The sequence below is a fragment of the Amphiura filiformis genome, chromosome 9 (assembly GCF_039555335.1).
Source record: "Amphiura filiformis chromosome 9, Afil_fr2py, whole genome shotgun sequence".
Lineage (NCBI taxonomy): Eukaryota > Metazoa > Echinodermata > Ophiuroidea > Amphilepidida > Amphiuridae > Amphiura > Amphiura filiformis.
Window position 1 is genome coordinate 8313353 of NC_092636.1, and position 19714 is coordinate 8333066.

The following is a 19714-nucleotide window of genomic DNA, read 5'->3' on the forward strand; positions in this document are numbered from 1 at the left end:
ATATCTGCATGCTATGATACATTCCGTTTCATATACATGACACCTGGCAGCTTTTGCAGATATACCAAATGTAGGTTCTTCTTGTACCCCTCGATATGTTTTCATCAGGAAGTGTTGAAGGAAGACACTCGGAAAGTTGGATCCTGGTATGCCTACCTAGGACCTAGCTGGTTGTGTGTGTTCCAACTTTTTCCCCATACACTGTAGGTCATACTTATGACGTTATCATGTACATGTTATTATTGTTGTGTATATTTTGGTGCAGATGAATTCAACTTAAGTAATTAGTGGTGCAGATGAATTCAACTTAAGTAATTGGTGCCCCCAGGCAGTTAAGTAAGCCAGTTCATGGTGGTGCTTACCATGATTATTATTCTCACGGCTTAAGCCAAAAGGGGGATATTGTGATAGTGTATCACGTCACGGAGTTGACTCATTTAGCTTGATGGTGTCACAGAGTTGACTCATTTTTAAAAGCTTGATTACATCATATATGTGGTATCATTATAAGATATTTTAATAAAATAGTGTTTTACCTTACGGAGGACACACTATATGTTTAAAGATAACTATTAACTACATGTTGTGTCTTTTCCATTTTGAATTTTGCAGAGTACAATTTGATGTCGCCAATTCATGGGTTGATAATGATTCTCAGCATGAAGGTATAGCACCAGCCACATCTGTAACAGTTCATCAAGTCTTCCGTATTGATTCACATCACCTTGACCTTGAGATCTCATTTCGGACCAGAAGAAATTAATCCAATTTCTCGGATACATATCTAGATGTTATGAAAATAGTGATCACCACTCTCTCCAGCTCCATACAGCATCATGTGACCATCACACAGTAAACCAGTAGTGAAGCGGCAATAGAATCAAGCATAGCAAAATTGAAGGATAATTTCACACTGTGGAGGAGTTACAAAAATTACATGTATTGAATATTATTCGATTGACTGATGTTAATACACGATGCAAGTGGAAGAACTGCGCAAGGGCTTAATGGTAAAGCGCTCCATCAATAAAAAGAAATTGAGTCCTGTCAACTATAAAAACAGAGTATTTTCGCTGACAAATACGCATATTTACTATTTTGAAGGAACATTAGATGTGAGTATATTTATAATTTTGGTTTAAACCTGGGTGGGGAACTCAACTTTAGAAGTGACGAGTACATTTGTATGTGCCTACCAACGTCTGGAAGTAGGGCATATCGGTACAAAGTGTTGGTTTTAAAAAAGGTGGCCATTGGATTTTAAATTGTGAAACAAAGAAGAGTCTTTTGGTATAAAATTTTGAAAAAGTGGGTCATTTGGTTTAAGACTCTGAAAAAGGGTCATAAAATTTTGAAAGGGGGGAGATCACTGGGTAACAAATGGAACAAAATTTTAATTTTATTTTTTGTACCAAATTTGCCAACTGTACAATATACATTTAATTTGCTGAGATAAGTGAATTTGAAAGTTTCCACAAATATTTGTAAATATTTTTTATGATTCTAAAAATATGGGGGGGGGGTCATCGGGTATATTAGACTTTTAAAAACAGGGTGGGGCCTAAAGTTTAGTGAACCCAACGCCCACTTCTCCCTAGGGTTTAAACCTATAATCCTGTATACAAAACAGAAGCATCTGATATACTCTAATCTGGGTGGATCAGATCAGATAAAATGTCCTGAAAACATTGTGCTTTATTTGCCAAGAGACAAAAATACTATACCACTTTATAATATTTTTGTGACTCTTGAATTAGCTGAGTGTCTCTTATGCGGAAAAAGACTTATGTAGTTCTTGACAAGGTCCTTTTGCACTACTTGATGCACTCGTCTTGATTACCACAGCTTGTTCAGTGAATGGGGTCTGATATTTTATACATGATTCAATAAGCCTATCGGAACCCTTGTTTCTAAAATCAGCAATAGTGCGAAAAAATGCTGATAAATAGTATACTAAATTTAAATTTAAATTCAACTTGGGCATCAATCCCGGGGGAGACAGGGGGATGTGTCCCCCACCTTTCGGCAAAATGGCCCATTTTCCTTTTTTTAGCCACTTTTTGACAATACCCCCCCCCCCCACACACACATTTCAAGCCGGATTGGTGCTAATGTTTGTATAACAATCAAGGAAATCAAAAACATCAACAACAAAGTGATATGGAAGTATACATGTAGTAAGAATTAAGCCTGTATCCTGTAATTATAAACAAGGATACAATTTGAGACCTGTGCTCACAAAATGAGCGGAAAGTTGCCAGGGAAGAAAAGAAGATAATGATTCTTCATTGAAATATTTACTTTTGAAAACCAAATGAGAGCAAGTTATATAATAATTTTAAAGCTTATGATCCAGAGAATATGAATCTGAACATAACTCAAAATTAAAATTTGCAACTTTCCTCTGAATTTGTGGGACTCATTTTAACAAAAATATTGAAGACAACATATATGACATCACCAACTAATAATTATCATAATTCTTACTTTCATAATCATATCTTAAACTTTTGTGTCATTTGTTTTTTTAGAAAAAGGGAAGAGAAAAAGGCCAGATTTCACTTAGTACTGTGAAAGTCACAGAGGAAGTAGACAAAAATGCATTGAAAAACCAAACGGAATACAGGTGAGACACCAGGCTTCCCGTTAGTAAAAGCGTCATTGCGTCCAGACGCGTATTTTACTAATTTGGACGCAAGTTCACATGGCTAATCAAGTATTTTGCGTCCATGTCACATGCATGTGGACGAGACAAAACTTAGAAATTTTATCATTAATTGATGATAAAAATAAGAAATTTTTATTCCTTTATATTTTTAAGATAATAAAAGCCCCAAAATTGTGACCCACCTGCTAAGAATTGAAGTAAATTCTGCAATATTTGTAAATGCAACGTCAGGAAATCGTGCACTTTTTGCATGCTTTCCGAACGATCGATGTTTGATGGCCTGGGGAATTCCCGATTGATTTGTTTACAAACCAGCTTGCTGGACTGAACACGTGCCGCTAACGTGCGGTTAATGTTTATTTAATTATTTATCACAACCTGACAATATTCAATTTTTAATATTTTAAGTTTATTTTCTCATAAATAATCTAGGTTTCCTTTATTAGTATTATTGTTACGATGAATAAAAGCAATTTTAAAGACAAAATCCAAATGATAACCCTTTTTTTTTTTATTTGTGGCAGCGCGCTAGTTTTAGCTTTGTAGCATCAACACCACATTAATTTAAAAAAAGAAATGCGGAAGTAAAATACGAAGGAAAATTTGTTCAAGATTGACAGACTTTGCTCATGTTTTTGCACCTGTTTTTGACCACGTTTCGGACCAAAACTGACACAGAAATGAGAAAAATTACCATAGCGAATGCAGATGGAATATCACGGCGAAAATGCACTTTTATTTATTTTTAACAATCAACATTTGATGAGGTGTAGACCCAGGGTACGTGTGTATCGTCATAATCGTGAATTTCAGATGGGACTTTAAAAATCTGTCTGGACGCAAGTTTTTGCAACCTCGTCAGCAAACTTGCGTCATTACGGACGCACATTTTTAAAACCTTAACAGGAACCCTGTGAGACACACATCCAATGTAATAATGTAAAAGTAAAGGAGACGATCCTCAGATCCTGTATAAACAGTGATCGGAGTGCCCATCTCTCTGTCATTGACGATTGGGCCAGACTCATCCCAGTAATGTTGCTATAGGGGATAGCTACACCTCCTCCACCGCGAGTCTGTTACCTTCCCGGCATTTAAGAATGCTGGTACCCATTTTTGCACCTGGGTGGAGAGGGGTAATCGAGATAAAGTGCTCAAGGGCACAACACTATGGCATCGCCGGGGCTAGAACCTGCAACCTTCATATGAGTCAGAGCCCGTTTCGCTCTGCCACCATGCTCCCACAATGTTATGATGCCTACTCCAAAGTAATCTAAAATGAAAATAATTAATAATAATAAGATAACAAAAGTATTGAATACAGACACTTTTTTAGATATCATTGAATTTTGTATACATGTACTCATTTTCATTTTCTTAAAATGTGGACTTCTGACAGCTGCATGTGACGGGTCATGTTATGGGATATACCATAGGCCTACATGTTGTATAGCCTACATATTATATTTGGTAGCATTTACAACATGTACACACTGTGCAAAACATCTTATAAATGTAATTCCCAATTTTTGCATTTGCAGATTGTCTATGCAGAAAACAATACAGATTACACATTGTACTTCTTTGCTGACTCAGTGAAAGAGCAAAAAGAATGGCTTAGTGATCTTCAAAGATGTAAGTTGTTACTATATAGATGGAGTTTTATGTGTCTGTGTGAATCTATACATTGTAAATTTGTATACATCTTGTGTGAACTGTGTACAAAATGTACATGACATGATGAGAATGCATATTAAACTAATTAAACAACATGAAAAGCCTGCTGTTGATTGGTTTTACTAATTTGCTTCAATATATCATATCAATAATATTTTAAATGGAAAATTTACCTACAGATGTATCTTATGGAACTTTCAAAAATGGAATCATACACAAGATTTATTTTACTAAATCACTGGAATATATTCATCCTATCAATAGGGGAGAAATTGCATCCTATTTTTGTGCACATCAGTGACATCACCGATATGACGTAATTTTAATATCTTCCCTATTTACACAGTACAACTCTTGTTTGATTAGTTTACACATGAAAACATTTGCATTAGCTTAGTTGGAAATTGAGTACCATTTGTTGACTAATTAATTGAAATGACTAAAGAAGCAGTGAAGCGTATACTGATTGGCTTGGGATATTTACCGTGTCATTATTTTGCCAGCATCCAAGGTTGTACAAGAAGTTCTGCAACAGTATATTGCAATCATAATGAGATTTAAGCATCTTCTCTGCTTACTCATTATAGTAAATATACTGAAATCTAATTTTTGGGGAAGTTAGTACAAACTAAAGGATTATATATTGTATATGTATAATGTATATTATTAGGATTTAGCTGTGTTTCATTTGGCAAAACAGGATACTATTTTTTTAATCCCAAAGAATCAGTGCTTTATTTTCCTTGAATTTGGATTAGTGTAACTTGCCTGTAATATGTTGTGGTTGGTACACACAAAAAACAACTATGAGAATTGCAACCATGTTTTTGTTTGTATAGTTGTTGTTTTAAAATGGATGGGGTATAGTGATTAAAATTGAAAGGTTGTAGGTAATCACACAACTTTTCGAATGACCCAATCAATTTCTATGAACTTGTTACTACCTACTGAGAGTCGGGTCTTGATTTAATTATACAACCCTGACAGCAGCTATAGTTGACGTATGTGTACATTGGTGAGCATGGGAATAGTCAAATGTGTGTACTTGTTCTTCTCAACATTGGTAATTTTGGTGCAAATGGGGAATTACCAATGGCTGAAATGAAGAAACAAAATGCAAAAACTGTTAAGGGCAAAAAGGCAAAAGGAGGTACCGGTAAGTTGAATTTGGCAAAAGTATTATACATATGTACTTAAAGTGTATGGTCTGTCTTCTATCAACAATTAGGTCCAGTAGCATAGGTTTGTGGGTTTGTTTGTTTGCTTGTTTGTTTGTGACCTGTCTTATCAAATGGCGGGGGACTTTGCAGAAAATTCAAATTTGAGATAATACTTTCTTGTTTTAAAAAGGTAGAATTTTATCAGCTTTATTTTAAGACTCTCTTGCCCAAATTGATCAAGGCATTCAGATTTTATAATAGAAAATAGGTCATGATTTCTTTTTGATGGGCTCTATTTTTTATTATGCATGATTTTATCCTTGTAACCTTTTAAATATCTGTCATGATTCATTTATTCATACATTCATTAGTAATTTGTTTCTATTGGATACATAATGCATAATACTTAAATAAAGAAATAATCCATTTGGTATAGGCATTGGGTGGAAACTTAAAAGCTGAAAATTTCACCCACCATTTTGATGTGTAACACCTGTCTGTTCGTAAGTGTTTGTCTGTCTGTCTGTTTTTGTTTGTTTGATTTTTACATACATTTGTACTAAATATTATGACAGACTTAACTTTTTAAATCCATATCAAAACTGCAGGCGAGCCAGCCTTGAAATAAGCAAACTGGAACCAGGAGCAATTTGTTTTGAACGTTGCTCCTGGTTCATTGGGATTTTACAAGAACCAGGAGCAATTTCTAAAGAAACAGGAGCAATTTCATGATTTTGAAATAGTAAATCCTTTTCTGCATAATACAATACAGCATACAGCACTACTGCATCAAGTGCAAAATTAGAACCACAGGCATGAGAATTTTCAGTTTAAAAACTGAATTCAGTTTTTTTTATAGTCAAAATTTCCGCAACTTTATTTAATTTCAGCCTGTTTTTGGTACTTTTTGCCCAATTTCACGCGCATTTTCAGTTTTTTCAGTTTTTTTTAGGAAAGTGCAGTCTCATGCCTGGAACCAGGAGCAATTTGTTTCAGAAAATTGCTCCTGGTTCATGTTAATTTAACAAGGACCAGGAGCAATTGGTGGCTTTACGAGAGCAAATTTGCTCCCCGCGCCCACTTATTTCAAGGCTTGCAGGCAAGAGATGTATGAAAGTTTGCTAGAATAGTCTGGATAGGTTTTGTTTTGTTTTTAGTTGATATGACACTCCATTCAATTTGCATGTAGCTACAAGTATCCTTACTGACAGATCCTCCAACATAACTGAAATGTGACCTCTTACCCTTATCAGGTCATGTTCAGTCTTATCATTAATTTTACAGCTTATGTTAACTCACATACACTCTTTACACATTTTTTTGATGGTTTTCTGATTTAGCAGAATCACTACTAGTGCCTTCAAGTAAAGATTGAAGGATAAATAAAAGCATTCATTATTAATAGAAATATTCCATAATTTTTTATTGTGCTCTCTTGCTCTTTTGCAGTATGTAAAGCAAACATTAACTTGAGTGATCGCTTTCATCGAGGTGCATGGGGAAAGAATGGTCGTTGGAGCTGTTGTGACCAAGATCACCAAGGATCCCCTGGCTGCCAAAATACATTCAAACAACAACAACAACAACAACACCCAGTCACCATTCCAAGGGTAAGAGCACTGTATTTTACATGTATGGCTCTACTAGGGTTTAATCAATTCTGCATTTATTCTGGGCAAAAGTTATAATAAATTTCATTTTCTGTAAATCATTGCACACACAGGTACAGCCCTGGGTAAGGCACATTATCAATTTTTTAGTGGGTAAGCTCCACTGGAATTTTGAGGTGGTCTTTGGGAGCTGATGGTAAAAGGGGATTTGCAGAGATGCAAGCAGTCAAAATCAAGGGACTTTCTTGGCTCTCTGGTTGAAAATCACCTGAAAAATTAGACATGTGAAGACTGAGCAATTTAGGGGTCTTTTAGAGCTGAAATGATCAAAATCAAGGGCCTTCCAGCACTCTGTTTTGGTAAAATTCAGCAGTCCAAAAACATGGGCCTTTCCAGGGGAGCATAACTGTCTGATCATTTACAAGTGTTAAGTGCCCCTCCCTGGGTACAACCTGACATATTACCAAAATATCCTAATGTCTCTTTTCTAAGATGATTTAAAAGTCCCCCATTTAAAGGAATTTTAGTATAGCATTAAGAAATATACTCTTGAGAGAAACAGGTGAAAAGTATGTTTTGGCATATTAATAAGGCTGACGTTATTAGAATGAATAATAACACTGAATGGTCGAAGTTGTGTTATTTTGTTTTTCCACTTTTTGAGATCAATTTCGAAAAGCAAAATTGAAAGATGAAAAAAAAGGTTTGATCAGCATCTAGGATAGCAGATGTATTCCTCCAACGCTTCCTCTCAGTTGTACGAGTTAAGAGTTACCCATCGCACCCATTTCATGGTTACAATGCCATTCCACACTCATTTGGTCTAAAACATTGGTGCAACCCTGGGCCTGGAAGCAGTGTCCGAATTGAGAAAATAAAAGGGGTTGTCCCACGGACAACCAGGTTGTAATTTCTGGTTGTCCACCAAAGTTTTTGGTTGTCCGTAAGCTGCCACAATCTGAAACAACTACATGTGACCAATGAAGTGGAGTGAGTGTAGTCAATAAAGTGACTTTTGGTTGTAGATCTTTAGTTTGGTTGTCCCGGGCGAACGGACAACCAAAATTTCGAACACTGCCTGGAAGTGAATTCAGTTCAGGGGTACTAGACAGTAGTATTATAACTTCCTTAGTTCTGGTAGAGTAAGTTTACTATATGGAAATCCCTGTTAAGTAGAGGTTAATAACTGTGCATCAGTTGTTTGTAAGGCATTGTGAAACATCTAAAAACATTTGCTGTGGAAACAAGGAATATCCGTCCATCCCGACAGATATTCTGAGGTCCAATGCAAAATATTTAGATTTTTCACAATGCCTCCAAACAACTGATGCAAAGTTATGAAACGAACCGTCACTTTATTAATTTTAACTCCTCAATTCTACATGTGACATGATCAAGGGGAATGAGTCGGATGTCGCTAATATTGTTTTTGAGATATTGGCAAAGAAAGTGTTCAAATTCTTTTGTTTTATATTGTTTTCAGCCATTGATAAATTGCTCATAACTCGGAAACCAGATGTCCGATTTTGATGGGGTTTGCATCAAAATGTAGCATTTGTAAACTGCTAGAAAATGATGCCAAAAAACAATTGACTCATTCCCCTTGATCATGTCACATATTAGCAAGATTTTATTCTCTTAATTTGGTAAATATAAACAATTTTAATCACAACTTACATTTTGCCCTTCAAAAGATTGAACAGGCAGCATGAAATCATGCTATATAAAAATATAGTAGTTTCACAGGCATGAACTGTTCTGGTGCATAGAATAGGAGGAGCACATATGTAATCCATCGCTACGTCACACAGTGAAGTCATTGATGGATATTAATAACCTCCGTGCCTGTGTATCTAACAAGCAATTTGATTCGTAATACACTTGTGGTGTGATACAGGGAGGTTATGAATTGACATTAATGCATTTGTGTAATTTAACTAATACTGGAATATCGTATAGGCCTATACCATAGTACAAATGTTTTGAGATACATTTTGTATCCTCCACATTTAGTGCTCCTGGAGTACAGCTGTATAGTAACCGGCAAGTGTTGCATTCATAGTTAAAGCAATCTCAATATTGCACCATAATACATGTAGTAGTGGAAAAAGGTCTAAATGTACCAAATAAAATAATGGCATTGATTATGTTTGTGTTGTGAAGCATTTTACACAGACTGGAAAAAAGGGAACAATATGTTGAAATGTCACTGTGCCTGAATAGTATTAAATATCCATGCCAAATCACAATGAAACTTAATTTGACTACCCACTTCCAGGGGGGTCATCTTTAGAAGTGACAGATATAAGTGGGGCATATGCCATGGACACCAAATTGACTAATTCAGCATTGATTCTGTGCCTCCTCCAAGTGATGAAAGTCAAGATCATTTGAAAGATCAATTTAAAACAGACATTCTACTTCATTATAACCCAAAATAATTAGTGGTATGACCTATTTGTGCAAATTTTTGTGCGCTCCACACGCAATTGTTTCAAGAATTGGGGAGCGGGTGCCATTAGGTATCCTTAGCCCTGGGTGCCACAACCCCTAGATACACCACTGTATTACTGACTCCTGGACAGGTTTAAAACAAACCTATCCTTAGTTTTAAGCAAGTACATAGGATTGTTCCTGCTCAACAACAATATAAAACTCACTACAAATACAAAATATAAGATTTATAGGTGTGGATCAATGCATTGGATATCAACATTGATATGGGGGATATTTTGGTTTGCTGCTTTGTAATCTTGCATTATTTGATTTATTTAGTGAGCTGACTGATATCATGGTTGTTTGATGTATATAGAATTGGCTTCATTTTTATTAAGTAAATGCAAACTATAGGTGGCGCTATTTATCATAAATCATATTTCTTAATTTGCAAGGGGTAGGTAATCAATATTGCCATTAAAACAGGTGGAATAGGTGAAACAAGCAACAAAGAATTTTTTCATATATTTCATCAAAAAATAAAAGGAATTATTTGTATTAAAAGCCTGAAAGAGCAATTTCCAGTATCTAAATAGCGCCACCAATCTTGTCATAAATAGATACATTTTATATCTGAAAAAGCTTTAAAAAATGCTGTGGAAGTGAATAATGTTGTAAATAAGGGGAAATTAAAGTTGAAAATGACTAACAAGCATCTGTGAACATTAGCACGATACCGCTTTAAGCTGTTTAAGCCTAAAATTGGGCTGTACATGATGTTTTGTTTGAAAAACTAATAAATGATCACATCAAACAACCGTGATATAGAGTGGAAAGGTGGAATTGAAGTAATATCAATCAAAACCACATCAGAATGTCAATACCCTTTGTGTTATTTGTGGAAACAATTTCCACTGATAAATCACAAAAGTTGTGTTTTACAGGTTGAATTCCCAGTAATCAGTGTTTGTCCATGCTACTGATATACTGCCATGCACTTCCTTGTGCATATGTTCTCGTTACGTACTATGATAACGTTATATCCTATATGTATACTAATATTTTGATGTGCAATGATGCATGGCAGGAGTTCAAATGCCATGTCTTGAATGGATAAAGACTTGTTTACTGCTTATGTATGTCAACCTTGTCATATTTAGGTTCATTAGAATTAATTTAAAAATACAACCTTAATAAATATATTTTGAACCAAAAGTACACAACAGGCAAAATTATGTACACTATAATTATTATGTGTGTTTGTTTGATTCTTAACTTGGTGTGCAAATGTCTGTGGTGTGATCAAGCAAAATAATAACAAATAGTTTTGCTTGTACACGTGTAAACCTTGTTATTAATGTTGTCGTAGGATTATAAATAGACAAGGGAAATTTGTTTGTTTGTTTGTTTTAAAAATGGTCACTCGGTGCAGAGACACACTTCCTGTTGGATTGGGCTCAAGCAAAATGTACAGGCTAAAAAGCATTACTGGCGTATATGCAAAGAAAGGTTCCATTAATTTTGGCCTAATAGTAAGAATTATAATGGCTAATTAGATATTTCATAATTTGAAGTTTTCATATATACAAAACCAAAATTTTTGACACTGACCTGACAGTTTCGTATGTCATGGACGACATACTTCTTCAGAGTGATTGGTATCCCATCATCCTCTGTGCTGGTGGTAACACAGCTCCATCCCTAGGGGGCGTGGTCTTGAGGAGAGGGTCATACACATGACTTAAATGGTAGGCCCCCTCGTCCCTGTTTCATGGTAGAAAACTCATATGTTGTATATATCTGTTAAAGGTAATGTATCATACTTATACTATGACATGGGATTATGAGCAAATGAAACATGTATTTTTGAAGGTACATGTAATAATTATTGTAACTCAGTTGTCAAAAATGCCTCCTTTGGCCTCCATGGGCTAGATTGTGTCACAAATGTACAAAGTTTTCATTCTGATTTATTGTATACCAGTGTTTCTTTTTCACGATTGCATCACTTTTTAACCAAAACCATGTACATAATTCTGACACATATTTCACTCATTAACAATAGCTGGGGTTATAACATTTTGTCCAAATACAGTTGGTCCAATGTTGTTTTGTCAAAATATACACTTCAACCAAATTACTTTGGTCCAGTGGATAGTTTGTCTACACATACTTTGGTCCATCAAAAATTTGATCCAATGATATTTTGGCCTAATATTTTTCTTCCCATGCGTAGGACAATTTTTCTGTTGGCAGAAATGTATGGGACAAGAAAGGTTTGGACCAAAATAAAGGAATACAAAATTTGGTTGGTTGAAACTCAGAACTTGACTATAAATTACTTTAAATCAAAATCCAGTGGACCAATTGTTTTTGGACAAAGTGGTTTTATTTGTCTCTCCTGAATTGATCCACTAGGAAATAGGATCTTACTAACAATGTCTGTACAAGTGTACATACATAAAATGTATCATGATTCATGCCTGGTGATGGGCTATTAACTCTTCTCATTTTGTGCTGTTTTTCTTCCTCATTGTGTCGTAGTTTGGACCTATTCCACAGATACCAATAGAGCCTCTCGTTCCACCTAAAAAGCACCAAACTATTTCACAGGTATAAGATCTTTTCTTGAGCCATATGAAAATTTCAATGACCTGTGCAAAAAGATTAAGAGGAAATTATGATATCCCTGGATCTGTGATGGAGGAATGGATATATGAAGTTTTAAATGTATGATTCACAGAGGAGTAAGATAAGACAGAGCGCGTACCACCAGTCAAAGTCCCCGTGTATTGTATGCTACCAGTTCTCGCATATTCATGAGGGCCGATTGTTCGATCGTGCTGTGTCAAACAATCACGCCAGCGCTGCGTGCCTATACGCGATAGAGCGTTGCGTGCTTTCGCGGTTACGCGATAGACCATAAAAATACGCGGTAATTGCGTAGCAGTCTCGCCTGTCGCATTTCATGGAACAATCGGCCCTCATTATCGGATGAGGCGGAGACTTTGACTGGTGGTACGCGCTCTGTTTTATCTTACTTCTCTGTGGTATGATTACATTGGCTAGTTGTGCCATATTAGTTTGACTAAAATATGATTTATTAGAAAGTGAACAACTTGGACATGCATACCACTCTGAGAATAAGTTCATGTCTGTGTATTTGTTTCGAATCAGCAATACTTATCTTGTGCATTTTCTGATGTCAAATTTCTGGATTTGCCTCTCAATTTTGGGCTAAAGTGCATCATGTAACTCTTGTGTCTACATGTATATTTCAATCGATTGGAGGTCAAAGCAACCTCATTTAGGAAACAATTATGGAGGCGATACTGTGGACTCACTTAAATTAACATTATTGGTCATTCCATTCTTCACAGTTATCATTTTAAGCACATCATTTTCCACCCATAAGAAATTCCATCCATCTACTGACCATCATTTCATATGTTTTTGGTGATTGCATACTCATACAGAAAATTGAAATTTGCCTATGGCTTTCACATTATCACAGTTATGTTACCATTACATGTAGCTGGTTAAAAAAAGTGTCATCTTGTCCAGCATATACAAATTACTTTTTATGTATGTTGTGAATGTATTATATGTGTTAGTGATGTTGCTACATTATTTTGTATATAATGTTTGCATCAAATTATTATGCAAACGTACATACACATAATGTGTTAAAATGATTGTATTTCAGTGCTTAATGCAAGGAGCTTAGCGAAGACTTCTTTTCATCTTAAATTCTTAGGCATGTATTTAATCCTACAAATTAACTGGAAGTGAACCTGAGGGTTGTCCAACGCGTAGGACCTGTTTTTTTCTTAGTTACCAACTATAATCAGACTTTGATCGCTCAAGAAAGATTAACCACAAAAATCTACTAACCGCCCTGCCCAAAAATCATGATTTTTCTTTCTTGCGCTGTGTGAGATAGTGATCATAGTGTGTGCTGAGTATAGTGTAGTATTAACAAAGAAAAAAGGTTTTACTCGTCGGACTACATGAGGGAAGCAAAGTTGTGGCTTGCAAAAATCTTTCAATATGAAGTAAATGTATGATGCATGTGACTGGCTAATATTAATTCTTCTCATTTTCTGCTGTTTTCTTCCTCTTCCTAGTTTGGACCTATTCCACAGATACCAGTAACAGAGACACTCATTCCTCTTAAAAAGCACCAAACTAGTTTTCAGGTATCTTCTTGCATAACACCCTTTCTTGAGCCATAGGAAAATTTCAATGACCTGTGCTGAGGTCAAGAGGAAATTCCCTGGAATCTGTGATGGAGGTGTTGCCAGTCTTCAGGAAATTTCCTGATTTCAGCAAATTTTACTTGGATGGTCCTGTACAAATTATGTATAGGCAAAGTACATTTTTCAGGAAATTTTTCGCCATATCACAATAATTTTTTGATAACACTGACTGGCATCTCTGAAGTTTTAGTTTATGGTTACTTTTGCTAGTTCTGCCAAATTGGATAAACCAAGATATGAGTTCTTGGAAAGGGAACAACCTGGACAGGCAGATAATTTTGTTATTTTACATAATTGAATAGAGTAAGAGTTGATTGGTTGTTTTCAGTGCACCTGTTTCAACTCGGCAATACTTATCTTGTTAATTCTTTGACTGTCAAATGTCGGGCTTTGCCTCTCAATTGGGCTAAAGTGCTTTGTGCAACTTCTGTCAGGGGCAAATGGGGATCTGTATTTTATTTTATTGAAGGTAAATTTAACAACCTCATTTAGGAAACGATTATGGAGGAGATATTGTGGATCTAACATTTACTTAAATTAACATTATAATCAATAATCATTGGTCATTTTTCATAATATATCACTTAAAGCATCCTTTTTCACCCATAATAAATTTCATCTATCTACTGACCATCATTTCGTATTTGGTACTACTCATACCAGCAGAACATTGAAATTTGCCTATGGCTTTCATATTATCACATTTATTGCACCATTAACTGTTCAAAATAACTGTCTTCTTGTCCAACAGCTACAAAGAACTTTATGTTGCGAATGTATTATGTGCTTGTTGTCTTGTTATGCTTGCATATGTCTTTACATTATGCAGGTGTCAAAAATGAGTGTTTCTTAGAGAAAATCTTTTTGTTCCTTATTTGGATTGCAATGTATAACTAAATCCAGTGATTCAGGAACCATTTTCAATCAATTCCACAAAATAATGGGAAATAATTGAGAGGTAAATTTATTTCTTGCAAAAACCTGTCCGTTTGAAGTCTTCTGTGCATCAGTGATACAAATATGTACACAAATTTTGTAAAATAAAATGCAAAATATCTTTTAGAAAATGTGCATACTACTACATGTTGGGCCCGTATTATTTTGATCAAGGTCCAATGCACACGCTTTATTCACATTATACAGGATGACAATGCCTAACCAGAATATGGTATTTGACTTTTTTAACAATGTATCTCTTGCTTGTAATTATTAGGCTGCAAACGGTAATGGACGACATCTCAGTAACACATCGGGCAGTAGTGCTGGCAGCGATCAATGGAATGGTCATCATAAGCAACAACATTTACAGCATCAACAGCATACTAGGTCATCACCACAAAGGAAACCACTACCTGAACCACCATCAAATGAGGTACTATTTACTGACAGCTAGCTCGCAATGTTGCGTCTGACGTCACATGTCACTCAAAAAACGTGCTTCGATTGGCTGTCTTGACGATTGACCTGATGCATTATTCGGATTTGGGCCATCATTCATGCAGGGTCTTAACTAGAATTTGAGGTTTTCCCATCATTTGAATACAATTGCCTGTTCTAATTTCACCTTTAAAACATTTACCAGACTTGTACAGTATTGTTTGGGTTCAAAGAGTTCAAATATGTGTTGCTATGGCCTTGTTTTGCAAATCTGATCTACTAAAAAGGCCAATAGCCTTTCTCAATGCCTACAAATATGTGTTGCTATGGCCTTGTTTTGCCAATCTAATCTACTAAGGCCAATAGCCTCTTTCAATACCTACAATTATAATGTAGCATCTGTCAAAGGCATTAATTTTGCCCATCCCAGCAGCAAACTCTTTGTCTTCTAAAATGACGGGCAGACATGTGGCTAGCTAAGACACTACATACACATAGCATCCTTTGAGTGCAGAAACCTGCCACTCCTCCCTTCCAAGGATGATGTCAGAAGCAACATTCAGATGTACATAAGACTTGAGTTTTAATGTTGTGGTATATTCTGACATCTTATTTGCTATTGCAATGGCATTTATTGTGCCACTGCGACAAAATGTAAAAAAGATGAATGAAGCAGAATGATCATTTTTTGTGGAGGTAGAGGGATTGGGCATTGACACATACTTCAGTACCCTCCAATCTTATGTAACTGATGAAATCTCTGTCCTTGAGAAATCTGGGCATTGCAATTTTCCTGTAGGACTCTAAATTCAAGTTATGCTATTATTCCATGTTGATGGTGTAAATAAACTGATATATTATATACCGTATTTAGTCAAATAGTCGCCCCCCCTCAAATAAACGCCCCCACCACTTTTTTTCAACCAAGATGTTTCAAAAATGCCGATATTTCCATGCCATCTTACATGTATGTAGTAAGCTTACCAAGTTCCCCACATGGTCAATAATAGCGTCAATAATTGGCGAAAATCTGGATTGGAAACCCGGAAGTGAGCCAGAAGTCAGTGTTTCTAGTTCATATTTCATCATTTTTAGCGTTTTTTATAGTTCTAAAATTGACCTTGAATAAACGCCCCCCTTGGGAAAATGTAACGCCCCCGGGGTTTATTTGACGAAATACGGTATACAAATTGTGGATTCACAAAATGTATGTGTTTCCCTATTGCAGCAAATTGTGACCGTTGTAGTAGTAGCCAAGTTTGACTATGAGCCAATGGAGAAGACTGACATTGAACTGAAACATGGTGAAGAATACACAATCCTAGATAATTCAAGGGAATACTGGTGGAAAGCAAGGAATAGATATGGGTAAGTCAGTTTACATGTTAGTAGATCCACAAGTTACTAGTTAGGCCAAAAAAAAGATTCTTTGCTTGTCCTCCACAACTTTTTCAGATTTGGGTCGGTCGGTCGGGATTAAAAAAAAATTAAGGTCATAGCCAAAACTTGACTGTATGTCTTTGATTAGCTTAATAAATAGCCCAAATGGTTGTGCATTGGTATATTTATCTACTGTATACCACTTTATTCATGTTTTTAAAACAGTTTAGAAGTGTGTAGAAACTATAAAAAAAGTTTTCAGGATGTCAAAAATGTTGAAAGAAAAAAAAAGTTTTTCTGGAATTTCCAAAACTAGGGTCGGTATTTATTTATACAGTAAAACAACAATTTTCCAGATTTTCCAAATTAGGGTCGGTTGGTGGAGGATAAGCAAACAATATTTTTTTTTGTTGTTGGCCTTAGATTCAATATGTGACCCGATCCAGTCCACTCAGGCTAAAATCATGTATTTTTTTCAAAATTATGTTGTTATCAGGTTTATATGAAGTAAAAATTTCCCCTCCTGTCAGTCCAAACCCCATGTTTATAGCTGATTTGGTTGTGAAGTTACAACATTTTTACATGTTTATAGTCTAACTGTGACTATAACTATAACCTATTTCTGGCTATATCTCAGATTTGTATTTGCAGACATTAGCCTGAGTGGACTAAATCGGGTCACATATTTTGATACATGTGACCATACACTACATTCTTAAACACTTGAAAACATTCCTGCAATCTTATTGGCTCTTACCCGTGTGATATGACACGATATCACACAGGTTAGCGTGTGTGCATCGACGCAATATGCGTACGTGCTATTTAAACCAATCGAAGGCGCATACCAACAACGGGACTGATCGATTTTAAGCCCTAGGTATAATTCGTTGCAAAATGTAGGATTTAATTTGATTAAAATTGGTAATACTTATGATATTTTTATTTGAATCGAAGTGTTTAAGAATGAGAATAAAGGTATTGTTTTTAGCCGCTGTCGTGCATCTATCGTCTCATATAACACAGGCGCCATCATTGTTTTTAAAATAATGATGTCGCCCGTGTTATATGAGACGATAGATGCACTCCAGGGGCTAAAAACAATACCTTTATTCTCTAAATATCACCTTGTGCATTATCATTTGTTGTTATGCTTAAAATGTTTTGTGTGAATGGGAGTTGTGAGTCCCAGGGGAGGGGGATTTCCAGTTATTTAGTTTAGATATGGTGCATTTTCAGCCATTTTGGTTTATTAAACACCTTTAACCTTTAATTTCATGAAAATTTGGCTTAAGAAAGCTAGAGGGTGTTTTTTTCTTCAAAATATTCTCGGAAAAAGTGCAAATTTTTTGGGCAATTTTCTTTTTTTTAGAAAAATTATTCCAAATTTTCCATAAATTAGTTAAATTTGGACTACCTTTCTTTGGTAATTTAAAATATCAAATCAGAACTAACAAAAATTGCTAATTTACTGATATCAAAATGAAAAGTTGCGTCAAAGTACTTTTCAAGTCATATGTGGGACCTAGTTTACAAATCTGGTGTCAAATCAAAACTAATAGGAAATGGTTTGTTTAATGTGCTGTGATCAAATCTAGTGACGTGAAAAAATAGAACTCATACTTTCTAATTTTACATGTCACATGGTATGATATTGATATAACATTTACTATTGTATATAAATACAGGCCTGTTTGTTATTGAAAAGGTCATAAGTCCTTTGTGATGGCTCATATTTATTTGGAATATAAAATGAGATTGGTTTGTTTTTTCTAGGATCAAAATTCTGATAACATGACATTAAATAGAATTTTTTAGTACTACAATTTCAAGAAATATGAATATGGCACTTACAACAGTCTTCAGGATGAAACATGCTGACTTATTTTGCCTCAGAAAAATGAGCATTAAAACCTGATTCCATATTCAGAATATGAAAGTTTGAGATATAGAACTGTCCAAAATAATGAATTTTGGATTGAATGAAAGTCAATGGCAGAGTGTATAAATTCTTGCCTTTCACGTAATGATTAGCTTTGACCATTACTGCTTTTGAATTGTGATGTACTGGAGGGCAAAGACCTTGCAGTCAGTTCCCATCACAAAAGAACGATGATGGAACACCAAATGATTCACCTTAAAGAGAGAACTTCATTTTTGTACGAAAGCCCTAACTAACTCATGCTAAAGGTAGAGATTTGGTGCAGTATTGTTCTTCCTTTCTGAAGAAATCTTAACATGGGCACTACTGATTTTCTTACAGTGCCCCTGATTGGCTAAATACAAGATATAGTCCTCTTTGTATAACCAATCGAAGTAGTTCTTAGAGACTGATAATTCAGCCGGTAGTGCCCATAGGGTTCATTTTTTGTGTGAAATGGGCTATTCCAGTTTAAATCCATATACTCTGTATGGAAGATGTGACCTTAATCTTCCACACAGGGAGTGTGAATTTCAAATGGGGTTACCTGAATGGGTGACTCCATTTGAAATCTACACCCCTGTGTGGAAGATTAAGGTCATGTCTTCCACAGGGTGTGTGGATTGTAACTGGAATTGCCCAATGTTCTATGCGATGTAAAAAATGTCAATGACTGTCTGTTTTATTCCAGGCAAGAAGGCTATATACCAAGCAACTATGTAGAAGAAAAAAGTAAATTTTCAACAGGTCTAGAAAGATATGAGTGAGTATTCATGATATATCATTTTACACTTCAAGAATTTAATAATATCTTCAATGATACAGATTCTGTTTTCAAAATAAAAATGAGGGGAAAATGAAAAAAAGAAGATATAATTTTGCAATCTAGTGTTTTTAAAAAGTTATTTGGAGGGAAAATGTTTAACATTCTCTTAAAGCCCTAACCCTAACCGCCTAAGGGCTTTTCGGCGATGGGAAGGGAAAGAGGAAGGAATAAAGAGAGAAAAGAAGGAAAGAAGTTGTTTGCTCTGGGTGGGATTCGAACCCGAGACCCCTCGCATGCCAGGCACTGGGTCGGGCGACACTTTGCCACGGGTCTTGGGCTTCGCTGGCCAGCGAAACCGTGCCTATATATCACTTAGGGCGATTGCGTCATCACACCACGTGGGATGCATGCACGAACAGCGCATATATCAAGTAGTATTTTGTAGTATACCGTCCTGTTA

General features: G+C 35.6%; 1 protein-coding gene across 1 annotated transcript in view; it reads left to right on the forward strand.

The window, feature by feature from the left end:
- Positions 1-19714, forward strand: part of LOC140160578 (tyrosine-protein kinase TXK-like) — a 67081-nt gene that overhangs the window by 14098 nt on the left and 33269 nt on the right. The window contains 10 exon segments of the mRNA XM_072183820.1: positions 613-1115; positions 2532-2601; positions 2604-2626; positions 4210-4303; positions 6955-7115; positions 12096-12164; positions 13679-13750; positions 15024-15182; positions 16416-16555; positions 19180-19251. Coding sequence (XP_072039921.1) covers positions 978-1115; positions 2532-2601; positions 2604-2626; positions 4210-4303; positions 6955-7115; positions 12096-12164; positions 13679-13750; positions 15024-15182; positions 16416-16555; positions 19180-19251 — 998 coding nt within the window. The 5' untranslated portion in view covers positions 613-977.